Below are 16,325 nucleotides of genomic sequence, written 5' to 3'. Positions count from 1 at the left end.
GAAATTTTTCTGCAGAAAGTTTTTCTTTTCAAAGCACCTGAGAGATCCCAGGAGCTCTGGCAGCATGGGTACCTGTTGGAGGCAATCACAGGGTGTGCGTATAGAGAGGGCGAGAGGTTTGTGTGACCACAACATGGAAGTGGTACAAGAAGCTGGAATAGAAAGAGCAGGCCTTTATCCTCACTGAGAGCTTTAGTCCTATCAATGCTTATCAAGGTTACTTTAAGCCTTCATATATTTGGTATTTGCCCCGAAGTCGTTACATTTGGACAATATTGGTCAAGGCTAGAAAGCAAGTTCTCACGTCAGAGCCTTCACAGAGAATATCCTGTCACTTCCCCTTACCATTTATGAAATACAAGAATCCATCTTGAAATGCTTTTGCTGACCTCAGCTGTGGCAACACAGCACAAGGAACAAATGGCCTACTGCCTTTGGGGTCAAATACAAGACTGGTCTCTGCCTCCCCATCTCATCACTTACACTGCCACGGGTTGAGCAGGTGGAAATTACTTAAGTCTCTTCCCGCACAACCCCTTGGGTTTCCACTCTCACCTTCATACAAACATTTCTACTTCAGCACCAGATTAGCTTCTCCCACATGCAGGAGGCTGTCCACCTTTTTGATCCTACTCTCCAAACTACATTCCCTACCAAATAGCTGGCCCACGCCGACTATATCAAAGGTTTTCCTGTTTATCACACCTTATCTGACAGAGTTACAGGCGCTGTTTAATGCTATCATGATATATGCACTGTTATGGACTATTTAATGATACCCATCGGGGAAAAAACATTAAGACAGACGTGGTGCAAAGCTCCTCACCAAGGAGGGTCTGGTGAGAAGGAAGATTACACTCCTGCCAATTCAGTCTTGGGCCTCTCTTCCCCAACTGCTAAGAAACACTCATTTTAACTTATGTCTACAGGAGACCCTACTAAGTCCACCAGGTAATTGCAAATAGGCAGCCAAATGCTATTGTGGGAGAAACAAATATGTCATTGACTGCACAATGAAATACATCGCCAAGTCAGGCTTTTAAATACTTTCAGTCTCCAGGGAACTCCACAAGACTGAAGCAAAAGGGTCCTGTGGTATCATTACCAAATTGTCATTTAATGTTCATACTTAGCACTTGAATACTGCTTTTTATTTATAGAGAGTATAGTGGCAATTTCTTTAACCAGTAAACGCTAAGAATGACTAACAATACGGAAGAGAATAAAAACCAAATAGTTTCTCCAACACTAAAGTAAACACTAAGCAATGAAAGATTAATCTTAGCTTACTTCAGTGCTGCAACTCTTCTTACAATATGCCAGTATGTATTAAAATCTGTTCTATTCATAGCTGTACAACAGATCAGAACTATATTATCCAAAGATGGTTTCAGATTAAATTATGGACAGGGTATTGTTTAAATCAGTTAGCTTTGAGTTAAAGGTAAAATATATCGAAAGCCTGTAAATTACTTTCCACCTTTCCCTTTTCTATTAAGACTATCAGGTTTGGTTTGGGTGGGTTTTTCTATTTTATTCAACACACTCTGGTGTCTTTTATTAAAAAAAAAATAATCCATAGACAAATAAGAACTTAAGAGTACAAAATGTATAGTATACTGCTGGCTAAATGACTAGGCTAATTTTCTGTCTGGGCAACTCTTCAAGAATAATTTTCTCTACTAAATGAAAGAGTTATTTATCACAGAAGTAAACGCATTTGGAAGACAACGCAAGGGACTGGTGCTAAACAGAAAGTCAGCATCAAATCAAAGACTGTCCCTCAGAGCTCATACCACATTTCAAACCATTTCTGCCTGAACTGCCGTAGCATTTCTCACACAGGAGAAGTAGATTACCAGCCACTGAAATTTTGGCTGCTTGCTTTTTCTCTTTGCTTTCCTCTCCGAATTTCCAAAGTCTGCAAGGTTTTAGTTGTGTATTATATTCAAACAACACCAGAGCATTTGTGCTACGGCATCTTCTTGTTTGTGGGAGTTGTCTTCAAGCCCTCTCATTGAGCTTTTGGGATTTCTATTGGAGCCAAGCAAGCCGGGGAAGGAGCGGAGCTGAGCCACAATGGGAATATCCGGCTCTGCCTCCCGCTGGAAAAACCAGCAACAACAGAAGGGGAAGGGACGATTCCCTGACACTGGGTGACAACTGTCCTATTTTGGGGAGCTCAGGAAGAGGGAAGTTCAGCCTAACAGCTCCAGCGGGTGACTTTTCCGGGAAAACTTCCCAAGCCATGCAGTGACCCGGAGACAGGAGTCCCGCCGCAACTCCCGCCTTACCCCGAAGCTCTCCAGCGCCTGCTGTCCCTCCCTCAGCCCCAGCTAAGCCCCCCCCGCAGCGGCGACCCTCTCCCCGTCCCCGCTGACGGGACCAGCGGCACCCCATCACCCCTGCCAGCCGCCCCGCGGCGACCGGCACCTCCCCGTCCGTCCGTCCGTCCGTCCCCTCACCTTTTGCTCAGAGGCCGGACCCGCACGGCCACCTTGACGTTCGCCATGGCTCGCCTTCACGCCCAGCAGCCCCGGCCCCGCATCGCGGCGGCCCAGGGCCCGGGGAGGGGTGGGGGAGGGAGAGGGAGGAGCGGAGCCGCCCCGGAGGGGAGGGGGGGAGGGCGGGAAGACCCGGACAGCCGCCGCGGGGGCGGGAGGGAGGAAGGAAACCTCCCTCGGCGGAGAGGGGGGGCTTCGGGGAGAGGCCGGATGGCGACCGTGCGGTGAGGCGGGCGCTGCCGTGGGGACACTCGCTGAGGGACAGCCCCCCCCCCCCCCGAGCCAAGGGAAAACAACTGGGTTTCAGAAGTAAAAAACTTGTCAGTTTTATAATCCCAATCGCGTTTCTTCTCCGAGTAACGTGCCGGCGCCCAGAAAACCAGCCCTGTTTAAAGTGCGATGCGCTCCACGTTTAATTAATTTGACAGTAATTGAAGGAAGGTAAGTACCCCTTCCTCACTAGCCTAAAGGAAAGCTCTCAAGTGTTTAAAATTCCTTTGAAAACCTCCAGTCTTCAGGAGGCTTGTGTTTATTGTGTAAAATTAAACTTTGAAACTTCCGAAGAACTGTAATGGAAATCAATGCAAAACTTCGATGAAGGTTTTGCACTCGGAGTAATATAAAAACCACCAAAAGTTTTTTTTAAAAATTGCTTTTAGAATATTGTCCCTGTCAGCTACTGCCGTTGCTGTGAAGATGTGAGAGCAAGCAGCGTTGGCTGCCCACGTAAACAAGATGCCAGGCTCAAGACACAATTCCTGTTTTTTTGCCAATGTCATTGCTCATTTTTAACTGGAATTTTCTTGTTTTGCATTTCAATATATGAGAAACTGAGCTGTATCTGAATATCATATACGAGCCTTTTACAGTCCATTTAAACAACTTTTGTTTAAACTGCCTTTTAACTGTACTATTTATTTGTACTTTAAGTATAGTTCTCCTCATGAGACAATTTGCCTTAAGCTCCAGAAACATTAAATCTAAATAAAAGAGATACCACAATACAGAAACCTTCCAGAGTGAAGTATGGGATGGGTCCCTTGGACCCACCACAGAGCTACTAAAATTAATACCTACAAGCTGTGAATCACTGTTTACTTCAACAGATTTATCCCTTTAATCATACTAAAGAATGAATTGGTACATCAGTGGCAAATGGTATTAGCTAAACCCATCGCCACAGTCAACCCCCAATAACTGATACAGTGAAAGAAAAAAATATGCTGGATTCTTTGGGATATGGCAAAAACACATATTTGTCTTCACTTCAAGGAATTATAATAAACAAACTAACTAGAAATGTTTTCATCCTACTTCTGGAAGCATTAAATTACAACAGCTTTAATTTGCCTGACCTAAATCATCCCTGTAAGAGAATGAGAGAGAGGTTAAGCCTGTGATAGATGCACAGGACGATGATTCCAGAAGCCTGGATTCTGTTTCTGCCTGTTTGACAGAATGTGCAAAGCATTTTCAGTAAAAATGCCAGCTCCTCTGCAATTGTGTGGAAGACCTTCATTTCCACATCTGAAATGACAGTGATGGGGGACTTTGGACTCAAATCCTGCAAGGACATATAGCAAGTGCTCACACAAAGATTCCATTCGAGTTTATGGGACTCGAACACTGCTTTATATTCCCAGATCCTATCTCTTGACGTTCTGCTTGAGTTAATCCAAATTGTTTCTATCCTCTTAACTAGCAGCAGAGAGGAACATCATCTACGCTGACATAGTATACTAGAGAATTGTTAAACTGTACACCTTGTCATCACACTCAGAATGATGTGGTCTACAAATATTAAAATGGGTTTCTCAGAAAATTTCAAATATAGAGTAGACCAATTACAAGTCAGTCAGACCAGAGCGTGCTCAACAGAGAACCAAAGATTTCTTCCTTAATTCAAGTTTTTATGCAAGAATCTCATAAACTACAGTGAAATGTGTGGTACCGAGCCACCTAGTGGTTACTTTCAAAAAATAAAGGACTCATTTTCAGAAATTGAAATCAACAGGTTGGATATGTGAAGAATTCAGATAACATAAACAATACAACAGTAGAAAGGAATACATCTGCACCACTTCCAGTTTGCTCTGTATCCTGAATACAAAACCGGACATCCTGCAAAGACAACCAACCGTCCTGGTTTACAGATGTCCTGCCACTGACATTTTACCAACAGGTCTTTCCATGACATAAAAGTAGCTAAGCTTGCAAAGTGGAACTATCAATGCTTTTGCTAAATTGTCAGTCATACTCATGGAACATGAGTTTTATCCTAAGGGGGGCGCGGGCACTGAAGGTAGGGCAAGCAACAGAAAAGGAGAGACTGAAGAATATATTTATCACTATCATAGAAACATGGTTTGCAAATCAGTAGTCTGACATATATCACCGAATCCACTCCCTGCTTTCCCACACAACCACATCATAGCCATAATAAATTGTAACTTAAAACTTGTTTAATTTCTTGGTTGGAACTCCTATGGAAGTATAAACTGGGACCTAAGACTTTGCACTGTTCTTTTAATTACAGGATTTTGTAACAAAATAAAAACCAAGAGCCTCAGCTCTTGAAATGTAGTGCTTTTATTGAAGTTTTATAATGACATACAAAACACAGTGTATTATCAAAACACATATAAAAATGAACATAGACACTATAGCAAGTGCGTGAGAAATATCAAAACAAATTTGCACTGAAGATATAGGCTCCAAGGGAATCCTGTCCAACTATTTCAAAAAGGAACTCCTTAACAGTCTTCTCAGTAGTCTGTCCTCCTGTGAGCTACTGCTTCTGTGAGCTACTGTCCTTTTTTTTTTTTTACTAGTTGGAGAACTGTTACGTAAGAACAGAAATATAAAACTACCTACAAAGTCCCTGTTGGATTAAAGCACAACTATGTTGTAGTTTTCATGGGAGACTGTAAAAAGGTAGTTCTTTGAATATGCATCCTATTTGAGGAAAATGATTTGTCAGGTTAAAGATAAGCCAAAGTCCAGTCCAGCAGTATTGCAGATGCTGTCAGAACACACATCTTTCTGCAGTTTGCTCCATTTCAATATTTGGTCTGCCAGTTCCTCCAACTCCATCACGAGCATCTCTGTTTTTCTCAAAGCAGTGCCCTGAAGCAGAAAAGAGTTGGATTTCGCCTCTATACATCCTGTCATTCTAGCAAGACGTAACAATAACCTAAACAACAAAACAGCATTGAATTCTTAACGCTGGGGAGACAGAAGGCTTCGTTCTTTTGCTACTCACCATACTCTTCATGACGTTTGGTATCTGAGGGATGCTTCTTACAGTCTGCAAATGGCTTTCAAGGTTCTCAATGAAAGTCACAGCCTCAGCCAACAACTCTACTACATACCTGTAACCAAGAATAAGCCCCCTACTCAGAAGTTGTGCAAAACAATGAGCTCTTATTTCTTTCCCACGTGGGTTTTCTTAGTCCTCTCTTCCAGTTTTAGTTGGGTTCTTAACCATCTAATTAATTTCTTTGCAATTACACTTCTTTTATGACTCTCAGGACAAAGTACAGCCGGGATTACAGAAGTGAACATGTGCTTCTTTAGAAACTGGACTAGATTTTTAGAACCTGAGAAGGACTATATTTTTAAAACAAGTACTATGCATGTCTGGGAATCATTCACACGCTTATTCTGAGCAAGTCACAGTGGAAAGCAGACACCAAATGCTAAAGTAACAATTCCTACCTATGGAGAAGCATAATGAATCAAGCATTTAACACAGCTGTTTAAAACAATACATTACAAATTGCTCCGTAGTCTTCAAAAGACAAGACGAATAAGCTAAGCAAATATTCATAAGAATACGCATCACTAACTTTCTTGAATTTAGCAATCAGTAAAGTACTAGCTTTGAGCTGAGGTTCTGCTACCACTTTTTATTTCTATTCTTCTCAATGGAAAAGTGAATGAAAGCAAGCGAATTTTACTGCCTATTAGTTCAAATTAATTTGGACTCATGCAAACAAGAACAATTATTTTCTATATGCCTACTTGTGGAAAGTAGCCTCAATAGGCAGGCTCTCTTGACATCTGGGCTTTATCAACATCTTCCTAAGAGTTCTCTTCTCTTTCAGTACTGCTTCCAAGTGTCTGTTCATATCTTGCAAAATCTCACATTTTTTGCCTATAAAATAAAATTGCAAAGTTGAAACTATTGTCCTGCTAAACCAAGAGCAAAAGAAAGAAAGAAAGAGCACGACAGAAAGAAAACGTTGATCTATTGCACTGGAGAGTTTAAACTCAAGAATGACATAATTCATCAGAATGACTTTTGTTGGAGCGTATAGGACTTAATATCAGCATGCACCTCAAAGTCATAACACCTACTTTTAGAGATATAGCTTTGTTAATCGTTTTACATCACCTATAGTTTTAAGTAAACTGTCTTTGAGATTAAACCAACTTCTTAAACTATATCACAGCATTGAAGTATTACAATATATTTCACTAGCCTAACACAGTGGTAGCAAGCTAGAATGTTTTTAAGCATCCATCAAATCATAGTGGGAAAAGCGTGCAGTAATAAAGAAATGAATATATATGCTCCCAAAATACTAAAATAAAAATTCAAGCAATTTTAGGGGCATACAGATGCAGCAGAAATAACACTGAATTACTGGAAAAGCAGCAAAGTAGCACACAAGTCAAGGGAAGCAAATCAGGTCACTGATGATCCCAGAACTCCTGATGCTCCAACTGATCCTGGGGAGCTGACCACACACAAAAAACTTTTCTGGAGAATGAGTTACACAGGGAGCTTCTCCTGAGACAGCGGAGAGTGCAAGTTCAAATAGTACAGAAGCATTCTTTAGGGGCTAATAAAACACCTGCCACCTCTAGCAAGCTAGCCCGTGGAGACAGCTGCAATAACGTCTAGAATTGTCACGTACTTAAGTGAAACATTAATCTGCTGATAAAGTCATTTAACACTCTTGGTTCTTCTAAGGTACAACAGCACTTACCTAAGTAAAAAGGGTGAGCAATGTCTGCTGTCTCCTGCTCCAACTGCAGAATTTCAGTTTTCAGTTTCTTCTACAACAATAACATCCACAAATGAAAATAAATTTTTAATGTAATTACCCAAATATCGTTGACCCTCTTGAGGCGGTGGAGTAAGTAGAAAGGGAGAAAGCAGGAGGATGGGGGAGAGCACACATGTGAAAGAGTATTTGCATGAGAGCATGCTACCACGCTCTCTCGAGTGTTTCTACTACTAGGTGGGGCTTTTTTGGTCAATAGGAAAAGACTGTTTAAAAATAGTGAGTTATTGCAAATTTGGTCTGGAAAAGACAGATCCTGCAATTCATTCCTAAAACACAGAAACTTACACCTCCTACAAAGCAGTTTCATAGTGTATATTCCACTAAAGAACCTCTCAGCCCCAAGTCATCATCTTCTGGCAAAGACTGGTTTGTGTTTTTTCAGCTGAGGGAGAAGCTCTCTCAGGTGAACCCCCTAATTTTACTTCTTGCCAATGATAAACCAGCACAAGAGCAGGTACCTTCCTGTGGCTGAAAGAGATGCAGTCATTTCTGGATAGACAAGAGAAGATGAGTAAAGTACAGAAGAGGATGACACATCAGTCTCTCCAAACACACAGAGAACTGTTGCTTTACTTTTCTTGATCACTGGGAGGACAAAAATACACCTGCTTCACTCACAGGATAGTGAAAATTTTCAGAGTACTTTGCATGTGAAACCTTCCAGCAAAGGAGACTAAGTAGCCACCTTACTGGGAGCTGGAAACTGTTTGTTCCTTCTACCCATGAATACAGGATGTCAGTTAACTCATTCTCCAAAAAAGCAAATGGTGATTTGTCACACTGCCTTACAGTAAGACTTTGTAGCTGCTGGAGCCCATATTGCATAATTTAATAAACATGGGGTTTGTGCCAGTTTTTCGGTTTTGTACAGTTTTCTGATGCTCAGAAAATATCATCATAAAACACAAGCCAACAGCCAATTCAAGCAGTAGGAAACGACTGAAGTTACCTATTGCTGACCAATAAAATAAATGGTCTAGTTGCATATACAGAAACACATTTTTGTGAATGTAAGTCAATTAGAAACTCTTATTTGTTCTTCCGTTTCTTCAGAAAACTTCAGGTAACAACACTTCAGTCAAAGATGCAGGCTGCTGTGTCTTTCCAGCTATACTGAAACTTTTTGTTTCATGATTTTGCACTTTTCTTTATGACAACTCAGTGCACTGGGGAAAAAGTGTCAGCTGTTAAATGGCTAAATTGATAAAAACCCCCCAACAAATCATGAAATGAGCACATTGCAGTCTGATATCCCATCAGGTGCCACGTATTATCTCTCAGTATTGAAACGTTGAGTGTATATTGACAACAGTAAAGGCTGTACCTCATTGATTTCAGCTTGCATGTTTGCTATTTTTTCGATCTCTGAGAATTTCACAAAGCACGGGTCTTTTCTGTTGGTTAAATCCAATGTCTCCTGTGAAAGGAAAACAGCAGTAAGAAATGCAGGCAGCAGCAAGAACATAATCAGGCAAATTCTCCAGATTAGCTTTTAATAGTCTAAAGTATCCATTAATATTTTGTACTATGCAATACAGTAAGTTTCACCTGAACAACTCATAAAATACATGCGTTATTGGGGGAAGATGAATGCAAGTGAAAATGAAATTTCATGAAAGGCAATGGGAGAGCACTCTCAACACCACCAGCTTGCTGCTGCTGCTGAAACACAGGAGAGGGCATCAAAAAACCCTCCTGTCTACCTTCCAGAAACGTACACAGCAGCAGGTTGGGTTATTCCTAGTGAGGAAAGCAGCCACCAGCCAAAACCGTCAGAGACCCCACGATAAAAGGGAAAACTTCAAATTAGCAAGCACTTATGCAAACAGTGACAGGGTTTAGCACTTTTATTCCAGGACAGGCCGCCGGGGCTTTAGCGGAGGGGACACCAAGGCAGGGGTCCGTTAACCTGCAGACGGAGTGCGCAGCCCCGCACCTGCGGGCAGGGCACCGGCACCCGAAGGCCGGGCACGGAGGGATGAGGAGACCCGCGACCGCAGCGCCTCAGCCGCGGCCGCCCCGAACCTTCACCCGCAGGTACTTTTTTGTTACGCTGCTGCTTCCCCCGCCATCTCGCGCGGCCGCGGCCCGCTCCCGGGCCGTTACCTGGCTCACGGCGCCCGCCGCCAGGCACCGCGCCAGCAGGGCGGCCGCCGCCGTGGGCTGCCCCGGCTCCCAGGGCCTAGAGCAGACGGCGGCAGCATCACTCTCCTCCGCGCCTTGCTCCCGCCACAGCTCCAGGAGCCCACCGCTGGCGGCGGCCCCTGCCGCCTCTTCTTCCTTGTCAGCTCTAGCGCTCCACAGGGCCTGTAAGCTCAGGGACTTGGCGGCGCCCTTTACCGACTGACCGGCGGCTGCCATGTTGGGCGTGACAGGAAAAGCGGTCGACGCGCGTCCGGTTCCGGGGGAGCCGGTAAGGGTTCTTGGAGCGTCCGTTGTGGAAGGGCGGAGGCGGAGCAGGGGGGACGGTGCCGGGGGGGTTCCGCCACCGCGGAGCCTCGGCGTGCGGTGCCTGTACAGGTGGGTTGGGCCGGGCCGGGCCGGGCCTGGCTGCGCCTGGCTGCCTCCGCCGGGGCTCACTGCGGGGCTGGGACGAGGGTGAAGCGGCCCCGGTGGAACTGCAGCACCCGGGGCGGAGGTGAGGCGGGGGGACCGGGGCCTGTAAGCGGGTCATGGCTGGCTTGGCCCCTTGCCGAGGGTCCTGCTGCGCCGCTTCTGGCCGTCGTGGCAGGGAGTGCTGCTTGTCTTGGGCTCCTCGTCCCGGGTATTTGTACGCTGTATTAGGGTTTATTCCCCACCTCCCGGCTACAAACCTGAGGCTAATCCTCCGGCCTGTAACCCGGCCTCGTTTGTCCTGGGGATTAAACCCTGCTGGGGTTACGGGAGATGGATGTCGAATGGCTGCATCTAGAGACGCAGCAAAGGTGTTCGGTCTCTAAATGAAACAAATGTTTCCCAAAAAAGCGAAGAAAACTGTAGTACTGACAGCAGCTCAGTGCTGGTAGATGCCGCTAAAATCACGGCCAGTCTCCATGGAGAATCTCTGTGCATTACTGGGCCCTGAAAGAGGTGAAATGTGGGAAGTATACAATTTTTACACTTAGTTTTAACTCCACCCATTGCATCATGTCAGTATTTAAACTACTATAATGAAGGCACCTCAAGCTAGGTAAATCTTTTAAGTTCTAGATTTTAGTTATGAGGGAAATGAAAACGCAGCAGTGAAACAGTTCAGTATGTTGAAATGCTTGTGTTGAAGACGGTAGACATAAAATGACTTTTTACGTTTGCATTATCACAGAGACTTCGGATTGTGGTTCTCTAGTGAAGAATAACTGAGAGAAACTGGCTGAGACACTCAGTCCAACTCTGTACGCTTGACAGAGGACTGTTAAGATGGGAAATAGTGCATTAAAAGCCCACCTGGAGACAGCACAGAAAACTGGTGTGTTTCAGCTAACAGGAAAGGGACTTGCAGAGGTAATGTAACTCTAGTGGAAATGTGGCTTTGTGTGTGCATGACTGACACTTTTGGAGAGAAGTTCCCACTTGATTGTCATAATGCACTACATGCATGTATTTCTTATAAATAGCGATGGATAATATTATTTCAAGAATTAGTTTTTTTTCCTTTTCACAGAGCAGAACTTTGTTTGCACTTTTTTGTGATTGAGGATTTATCTGTCAGGGTTCTTGTATGCCTATGAGCTTATGCTTTAGAGTGCATGTGTGTGATGTGCCTTTTTAAAAAAAGGCTGAAAACTTGAGGGAGAAAAGTAAATTTTACAACTGTATTGTTACTTAGAAAGATATTCCACAGTTTGTCACGTTTAGATATGCTGTATTTAATTGTTGTCATATGAATAGTCTGTACAGGCTGTTCACTGGGCTGCAAGCATCTTGAAGTTTATTATATCGGAAATTGTCTTGACTTTGACTTAACTGCAGAAAAACACAGAATGTCCTGGAACCATAAGTCGAGTAACAATTCACAGGATAGCCAAAGTAACTCTATATTGCAGTAATTTTCCAAGACTTTTCTAAAGTATCTTCTTCCACTGTCCTACCTTCTCTCCTCCCTTTTCCTTTGCCAAACCAAAGGAGAATCAAAACTACTGTCCTATTGATCAGGACTCGCTGATGGTGATTGTCAGTTTTTTCTTTTTTTCAGCTCGGTGCCAAGTGCAGATTAAAGTGGTACAGGATGTAAATAAGAATAAAGAAAATGGTTTTCATAATTATTTAAAAAGGAAGCAAGAGAAAGATTTCCCAATCCTACTCTGCTAAAATACAGAGTTGTTAACTAGCTGTAGAATATTTTTAAATGACAGGCACGTTTAAGAGAAACATACAAGAGGACTAAAACATAAATGAGCTCCTGTCATGGTATGCTTCCTTCTCCCTTTTTAATTTAAATTATTTGGCTTAAAAACTACTCTTCCTAGATGTTAGACTGTCTCCTTTATATCCCTTTTCCCTTCCTCAGATGAAAAAATATTTAAAAAAATATGTATTAAGCAAATTTTCCAACTTAGTTGCACACTGTGGTGATTGGACATTGTGACACATATGACAGTATGTAATAGTGATACAAATTTCAATTAAAATTTTAAGCTGTGTAACTTGAATGTTCAGAGTTGTATCAACTATTTAAATGCTGTATCTTTTTTCTTCCCACGCAGTTTCCTGAAGATCTGCAGAAGCTAACAAGCAACTTAAGGACAATAGACTTGTCGAACAACAAAATAGAGCTCTTGCCACCACTCATTGGAAAATTTTCCTTTTTGAAGAGCCTTGTTCTAAACAACAACAAACTGAGTATGCCTGCTAATTAATATCTCCACAGATTTCTAAATTAATAACCTGACTTCTCTGATCAGAAGCTAAATTTAATGATTTAACTCTCACAGGATGTAAATGGGGAGTTTAGTCACCTAAACTGAAATCTTTGGAATTCGTATACAGGAAAAAACCCCAAACCCATAAATTCTTCAAAACTAGTTGCCAACTTAGTTGTATTATCAGTTTTACAATGACACGTAAGTACTTAAAACTGTAACATTTCTGTGCCGTGACTTGTCTGATCAGAAGGTTTAACAGTGTCAGGTGGTTTAGTACTTGCATAGAGAACAGGTAATGAAGATGATCTGCAGAAAAAGTTGCTGGCCATTCAATGGTAATGGGCAAACTTCCAAGTTTAAGGAAAAATTAGGATGAGGTGAAGAAACTAACTTTTTTATGTGTTAATTGTGTATTATCTGCCTTTTTGAAAAACAAGTGTAATTTACAAACCTCTCTGACTCTGTAGTGCAACTCAGGAGTGCTACAGGTTATACACTTGCGTAGGTAGAATGAGGGGTGAATAAATGCCAGCAGAGCTTACTTGGTGAGGTTTATATGCTGGTATGATATGGTATGAATTACCTGAGAACTGACTTTCGCGTGGGTTGTGTAATACCTTTAAAGGGCTGCAGCAGACCTGAAGCTGTGAATTGTGTAGTATTTCAAATGTCACAGAATACAGTGGCAAAGTGGTTAGTAAGGAGTGTAACTGATAGGCTAAAATCCTCTTAGAGCAGTGTTTTCAGCCTGTGATTTGAAGGTATCCCTTGTCTGCAGATAATTTTTTATTTGTGGAAGATATATACAAAGCACATGCTGTCAGTGGGCTTAAGCTTCTGTGCAGGGATCTGTGCCTTCATGGGAAAATGGGGAGGAATCCTGTGAGAAATTACTGTAATATAGCACTGTTTTCGATGCAGAAGCTTATTTGAATTAAAGAGTATGAACGTTTACTGCTCTTTGTTTAGGTCATCTCTTTGTTCTGTCATTTATTTCTAGCTGCTTTACCTGAGGAGCTGTGTAAACTGAAAAAACTGGAAACACTACACTTGAATGGCAATCACTTGAGGCAGCTACCGGCTGCGTTTGGACAACTTTCAGCTCTCAAAACCCTGAGCCTTTCTGGAAACCAGCTTCGGACTGTGCCTACACAACTCTCTGGTCTTCGCCACTTGGATGTGGTAGATCTTTCCAAAAACCAGATCCAAAATGTGCCCGACACTGTGGGAGAATTGCAGGCTATCGAACTCAATTTGAATCAGAATCAGGTCTGGTAACTGAGATATTATGGGCATGTGGATTTAGGACTTAGAACATCCACAGAACATAAGCTGAGACCATCAAAACTTCATAGCTAAAAGACATCTCCTGGACACAACAGAAATGAGGGATCGTAACTAGAATTTATGTACTGATAACATCCAACTGCCTGATTTGACTAACTAACAAATCCTGAATTTAGTCATACAGAAAATTATTTGAACGGTTCTTGAGTAGGAATCTGACAAACAGAAGTGTAGGTTGCCTGTCATCATGGAAGGAAAAAAAAAAGTTACTTGGGATTTTTGATCATTATTATTGTTGCTTATGCATTGTTAAGTAGTTACTGTTAATGTAGTTTGTATTTACAACATGGTAATTGTTTCATATTAGTCTGAAACACATCACTTTATGTAATCATGGATCTCTAACGTTTTAATCCTATTTCTCTGTGGTTTTTATTTCTGACAGATTTCCCAGATCTCAGTGCAGATCTCCCACTGTCCACGCCTCAAAGTCTTGCGTTTAGAAGAAAACTGTCTAGAACTCAGCATGCTTCCTCAAAGTATCCTCAGCGATTCCCAGATCTCACTGCTTGCAGTAGAAGGCAACCTCTTTGAAATCAAGAAACTCAGAGAACTGGAAGGTTACGACAAGGTTTGTGTTTTGTTTGGTTTTTTTGTGTCTCTCTCTAAAGAAGCTTCTAGTGAAGTCCTTAGCCAGTACTTCCTCAGAATACGAAACTTTTATGCTGGTGAATTAAAGCACAGTCTGTTGGTATTGTTACTGGTACTGGATTCGTAACTAACCTCTGAAAAGAATTTCAAGGGCTCTTCAAAGATTAACTTTCTCATAGGATTTGGGATCAGTGCTCTTTCATCAGCATCTTTTGAAGGGTAGCTAATAACAGGTGCGTGTCTTCACTTGAATCGGACAAATAATAGATGCTTCCTATTATGCAGCTTTCTTAACTGTTTAACATTAGTTCATCCTGAATACTTGAGATTTGATTGTTAAGCACTGTGAGGACTTTCTAGAACATTAATCTGAATTACAGCAAATGGCAGAAAAAATTTTGGGGTTTTTTTGTTTGTTTGAAATTAAAGCTCTAATGGTTATGTCTGGGAACTGAAAATAAGCTTTAGATGCAGAATGGTTTTGAGTCTGAGAGCAGAAGCTTAGCTGCTTTGAACAGTAATGAATCTTGTATTAATTTCTGAATCTTAGATATTTTTTTTTTTGGCTTTCTTTGTAGTACATGGAACGATTTACAGCTACAAAGAAGAAGTTTGCATGATCGTTATTCTGACCCTCTGTATTCCCAGTAAGAAGAGTTAGTGACTGAAGCACCTGCTTCACTGACTTAAGCCAAGACTGATGAAGGTAGATGATCAGAGTACTCCTCCTCTCCTAGTCTGATACGGTCTGTTAAGGCCACATGGAATAAACTTGAACTAGAGAACATGGGTATTGAACTGATGAACCTTCCCAGGGGCCAGTTTTGATTTTTGTGCCACTATAGCTTTTAACACAATACATGTTCTCCTTTGTCAGGGCTTGTTCTTTCACAGAGAAGGGGAATGAGTGTTTCAAAGTTGCCATTCCCTTTTGTTAGGAAGCTGGCTGTTGATTTGTAAGAGGATTATTTCTTCTGGAAACATTTTTCTGTGATAGCATATGGAAGTTCTGCCACCAAAGCAGATCTGAAGCATTGTCTGTCTTGCAGTAAGCACTATTCTACAGAAAAGAACTTTTAAAGATGAGGTTTTAGTTTATAACCTGTATAAGTTTTTTATGAAGCACAAATAGTTGTGGCTAAGTTAAGTGTTCTATTAATTGCTTCTAGTAAACAAATCATGATTTGAGCATCCTTCATTAATATTTTACTGTACGGGCTTTCTTTTCCCATAAGCAAGAATTGCACTACAGTCCACTTCTGCTTGAGCTGTATCAAATAAAAATTAGGTTCATCTTCAACACATTCAGTAAAAATGGATATTGCTGGAAAACAAAATATCCTTGCACTGACTCCATGTGTACAGAGCAATGCTGAAAGCTTTAGTTGTCAGCTTACTGCTGCAGCCTTATTACCAAAAGCACCTAGAAAGAGCTAAAAATGTATGCAATTATGTAACTTATACTGAAAAGGAAAATGTACTTGTTTATTTTAGTAAATAATTTTCAAAAAATCAGTTCAAGTTTATTTGGCATGACTGCTGCTGTTGTCACTTTTACAGGTAGTACCAAGCTATCACTGAAAGCCATCACTTTGGTACTTGGTTCTGTCAGTTGTTGGTAACAGCTATGCTTCAACTGCTTTGAGAATACAGAGGATTTGAATATGTCAACACTTTGGTAGCAATTCAGTTAATAGGTACTGCACGCTTGAAACAGTGAAGTGGGAGCTGTACTAAGTATGCTTCTTGGCCAGATAAGCATGGAGGCATCTACTTCTAGTGAGACTGTCTTATGTTAACTACTGTTCTATAGTTAAGCTTTCCTGCATGAGACAGGAAAGGCATTTGGACATCAAGCTCCTTAAAGTTGCTGGTGTAATCATTAAATGTATTCAATGTCTTATGCCATCTGCAGTTAAGAAAAATGAAGTAACCTCTGTGCCAATCTCTTTCCTCAATGTAACCAC

The 16,325-nt window shown here is 41.8% G+C and overlaps 3 protein-coding genes across 6 annotated transcripts in view; 1 reads left to right on the top strand and 2 right to left on the bottom strand.

Moving 5' to 3' along the window:
- The window catches only part of STARD9 (StAR related lipid transfer domain containing 9), a 114,606-nt gene extending 111,998 nt beyond the window's left edge, over positions 1–2,608 (bottom strand). For both annotated transcript variants that reach the window (XR_012586695.1, XM_074584681.1), the window contains exon 1: positions 2,466–2,608. Coding sequence is in view for 1 of the 2 variants with exons in the window: in XM_074584681.1 (XP_074440782.1) it covers positions 2,466–2,512 (47 nt within the window). In the remaining variant the exon portion in view is untranslated. The remainder of the gene's footprint in view (positions 1–2,465) is intronic.
- Positions 2,609–5,075: 2,467 nt separating this feature from the next.
- HAUS2 (HAUS augmin like complex subunit 2) lies at positions 5,076–9,940 on the bottom strand. The gene is made up of 6 exons (XM_074584676.1): positions 9,686–9,940; positions 8,904–8,996; positions 7,499–7,568; positions 6,528–6,660; positions 5,767–5,875; positions 5,076–5,630 (listed from the first exon to the last, which is right to left on the bottom strand). Exons 1-6 carry the CDS (start codon positions 9,938–9,940, stop codon positions 5,481–5,483), a joined length of 810 nt encoding a protein of 269 aa, XP_074440777.1. The 3' UTR covers positions 5,076–5,480.
- LRRC57 (leucine rich repeat containing 57) lies at positions 9,857–15,873 on the top strand. 3 transcript variants are annotated; one of them, XM_074584679.1, is made up of 6 exons: positions 9,857–9,992; positions 10,881–11,059; positions 12,262–12,397; positions 13,421–13,689; positions 14,153–14,338; positions 14,937–15,873. In XM_074584679.1, the coding sequence occupies exons 2-6, from the start codon at positions 10,976–10,978 to the stop codon at positions 14,976–14,978; spliced, it is 717 nt and encodes a 238-aa protein (XP_074440780.1). In that variant the 5' UTR covers positions 9,857–9,992; positions 10,881–10,975; the 3' UTR covers positions 14,979–15,873. The 3 variants fall into 3 exon arrangements, with proteins under 3 accessions (XP_074440780.1, XP_074440778.1, XP_074440779.1); XM_074584677.1 differs by having other exon boundaries at positions 9,966–10,099; XM_074584678.1 differs by lacking the exon at positions 9,857–9,992 and adding an exon at positions 10,019–10,217.
- The last annotated feature ends 452 nt before the right edge of the window (positions 15,874–16,325 follow it).

The sequence above is a fragment of the Larus michahellis genome, chromosome 4 (assembly GCF_964199755.1).
Source record: "Larus michahellis chromosome 4, bLarMic1.1, whole genome shotgun sequence".
Lineage (NCBI taxonomy): Eukaryota > Metazoa > Chordata > Aves > Charadriiformes > Laridae > Larus > Larus michahellis.
The sequence above is the reverse complement of the archived record's forward strand: the minus strand, read 5'-3'. Positions and strand labels throughout refer to the sequence as shown.

Excerpts from the sequence above, each read along its gene's own strand:
- HAUS2 (XM_074584676.1), bottom strand. The coding sequence starts at position 9,940 with ATGGCAGCCGCCGGTCAGTCGGTAAAGGGCGCCGCCAAGTCCCTGAGC. Across the intron at positions 6,661-7,498 it reads TGCTCACCCTTTTTACTTAG|GCAAAAAATGTGAGATTTTG; the intron begins GTAAGTGCTGTT and ends TTTATTTTATAG. Across the intron at positions 5,631-5,766 it reads CAAACGTCATGAAGAGTATG|GGCACTGCTTTGAGAAAAAC; the intron begins GTGAGTAGCAAA and ends TTTCTGCTTCAG.
- LRRC57 (XM_074584679.1), top strand. The coding sequence starts at position 10,976 with ATGGGAAATAGTGCATTAAAAGCCCACCTGGAGACAGCACAGAAAACT. Across the intron at positions 11,060-12,261 it reads CAGGAAAGGGACTTGCAGAG|TTTCCTGAAGATCTGCAGAA; the intron begins GTAATGTAACTC and ends CTTCCCACGCAG. Across the intron at positions 14,339-14,936 it reads AACTGGAAGGTTACGACAAG|TACATGGAACGATTTACAGC; the intron begins GTTTGTGTTTTG and ends CTTTCTTTGTAG.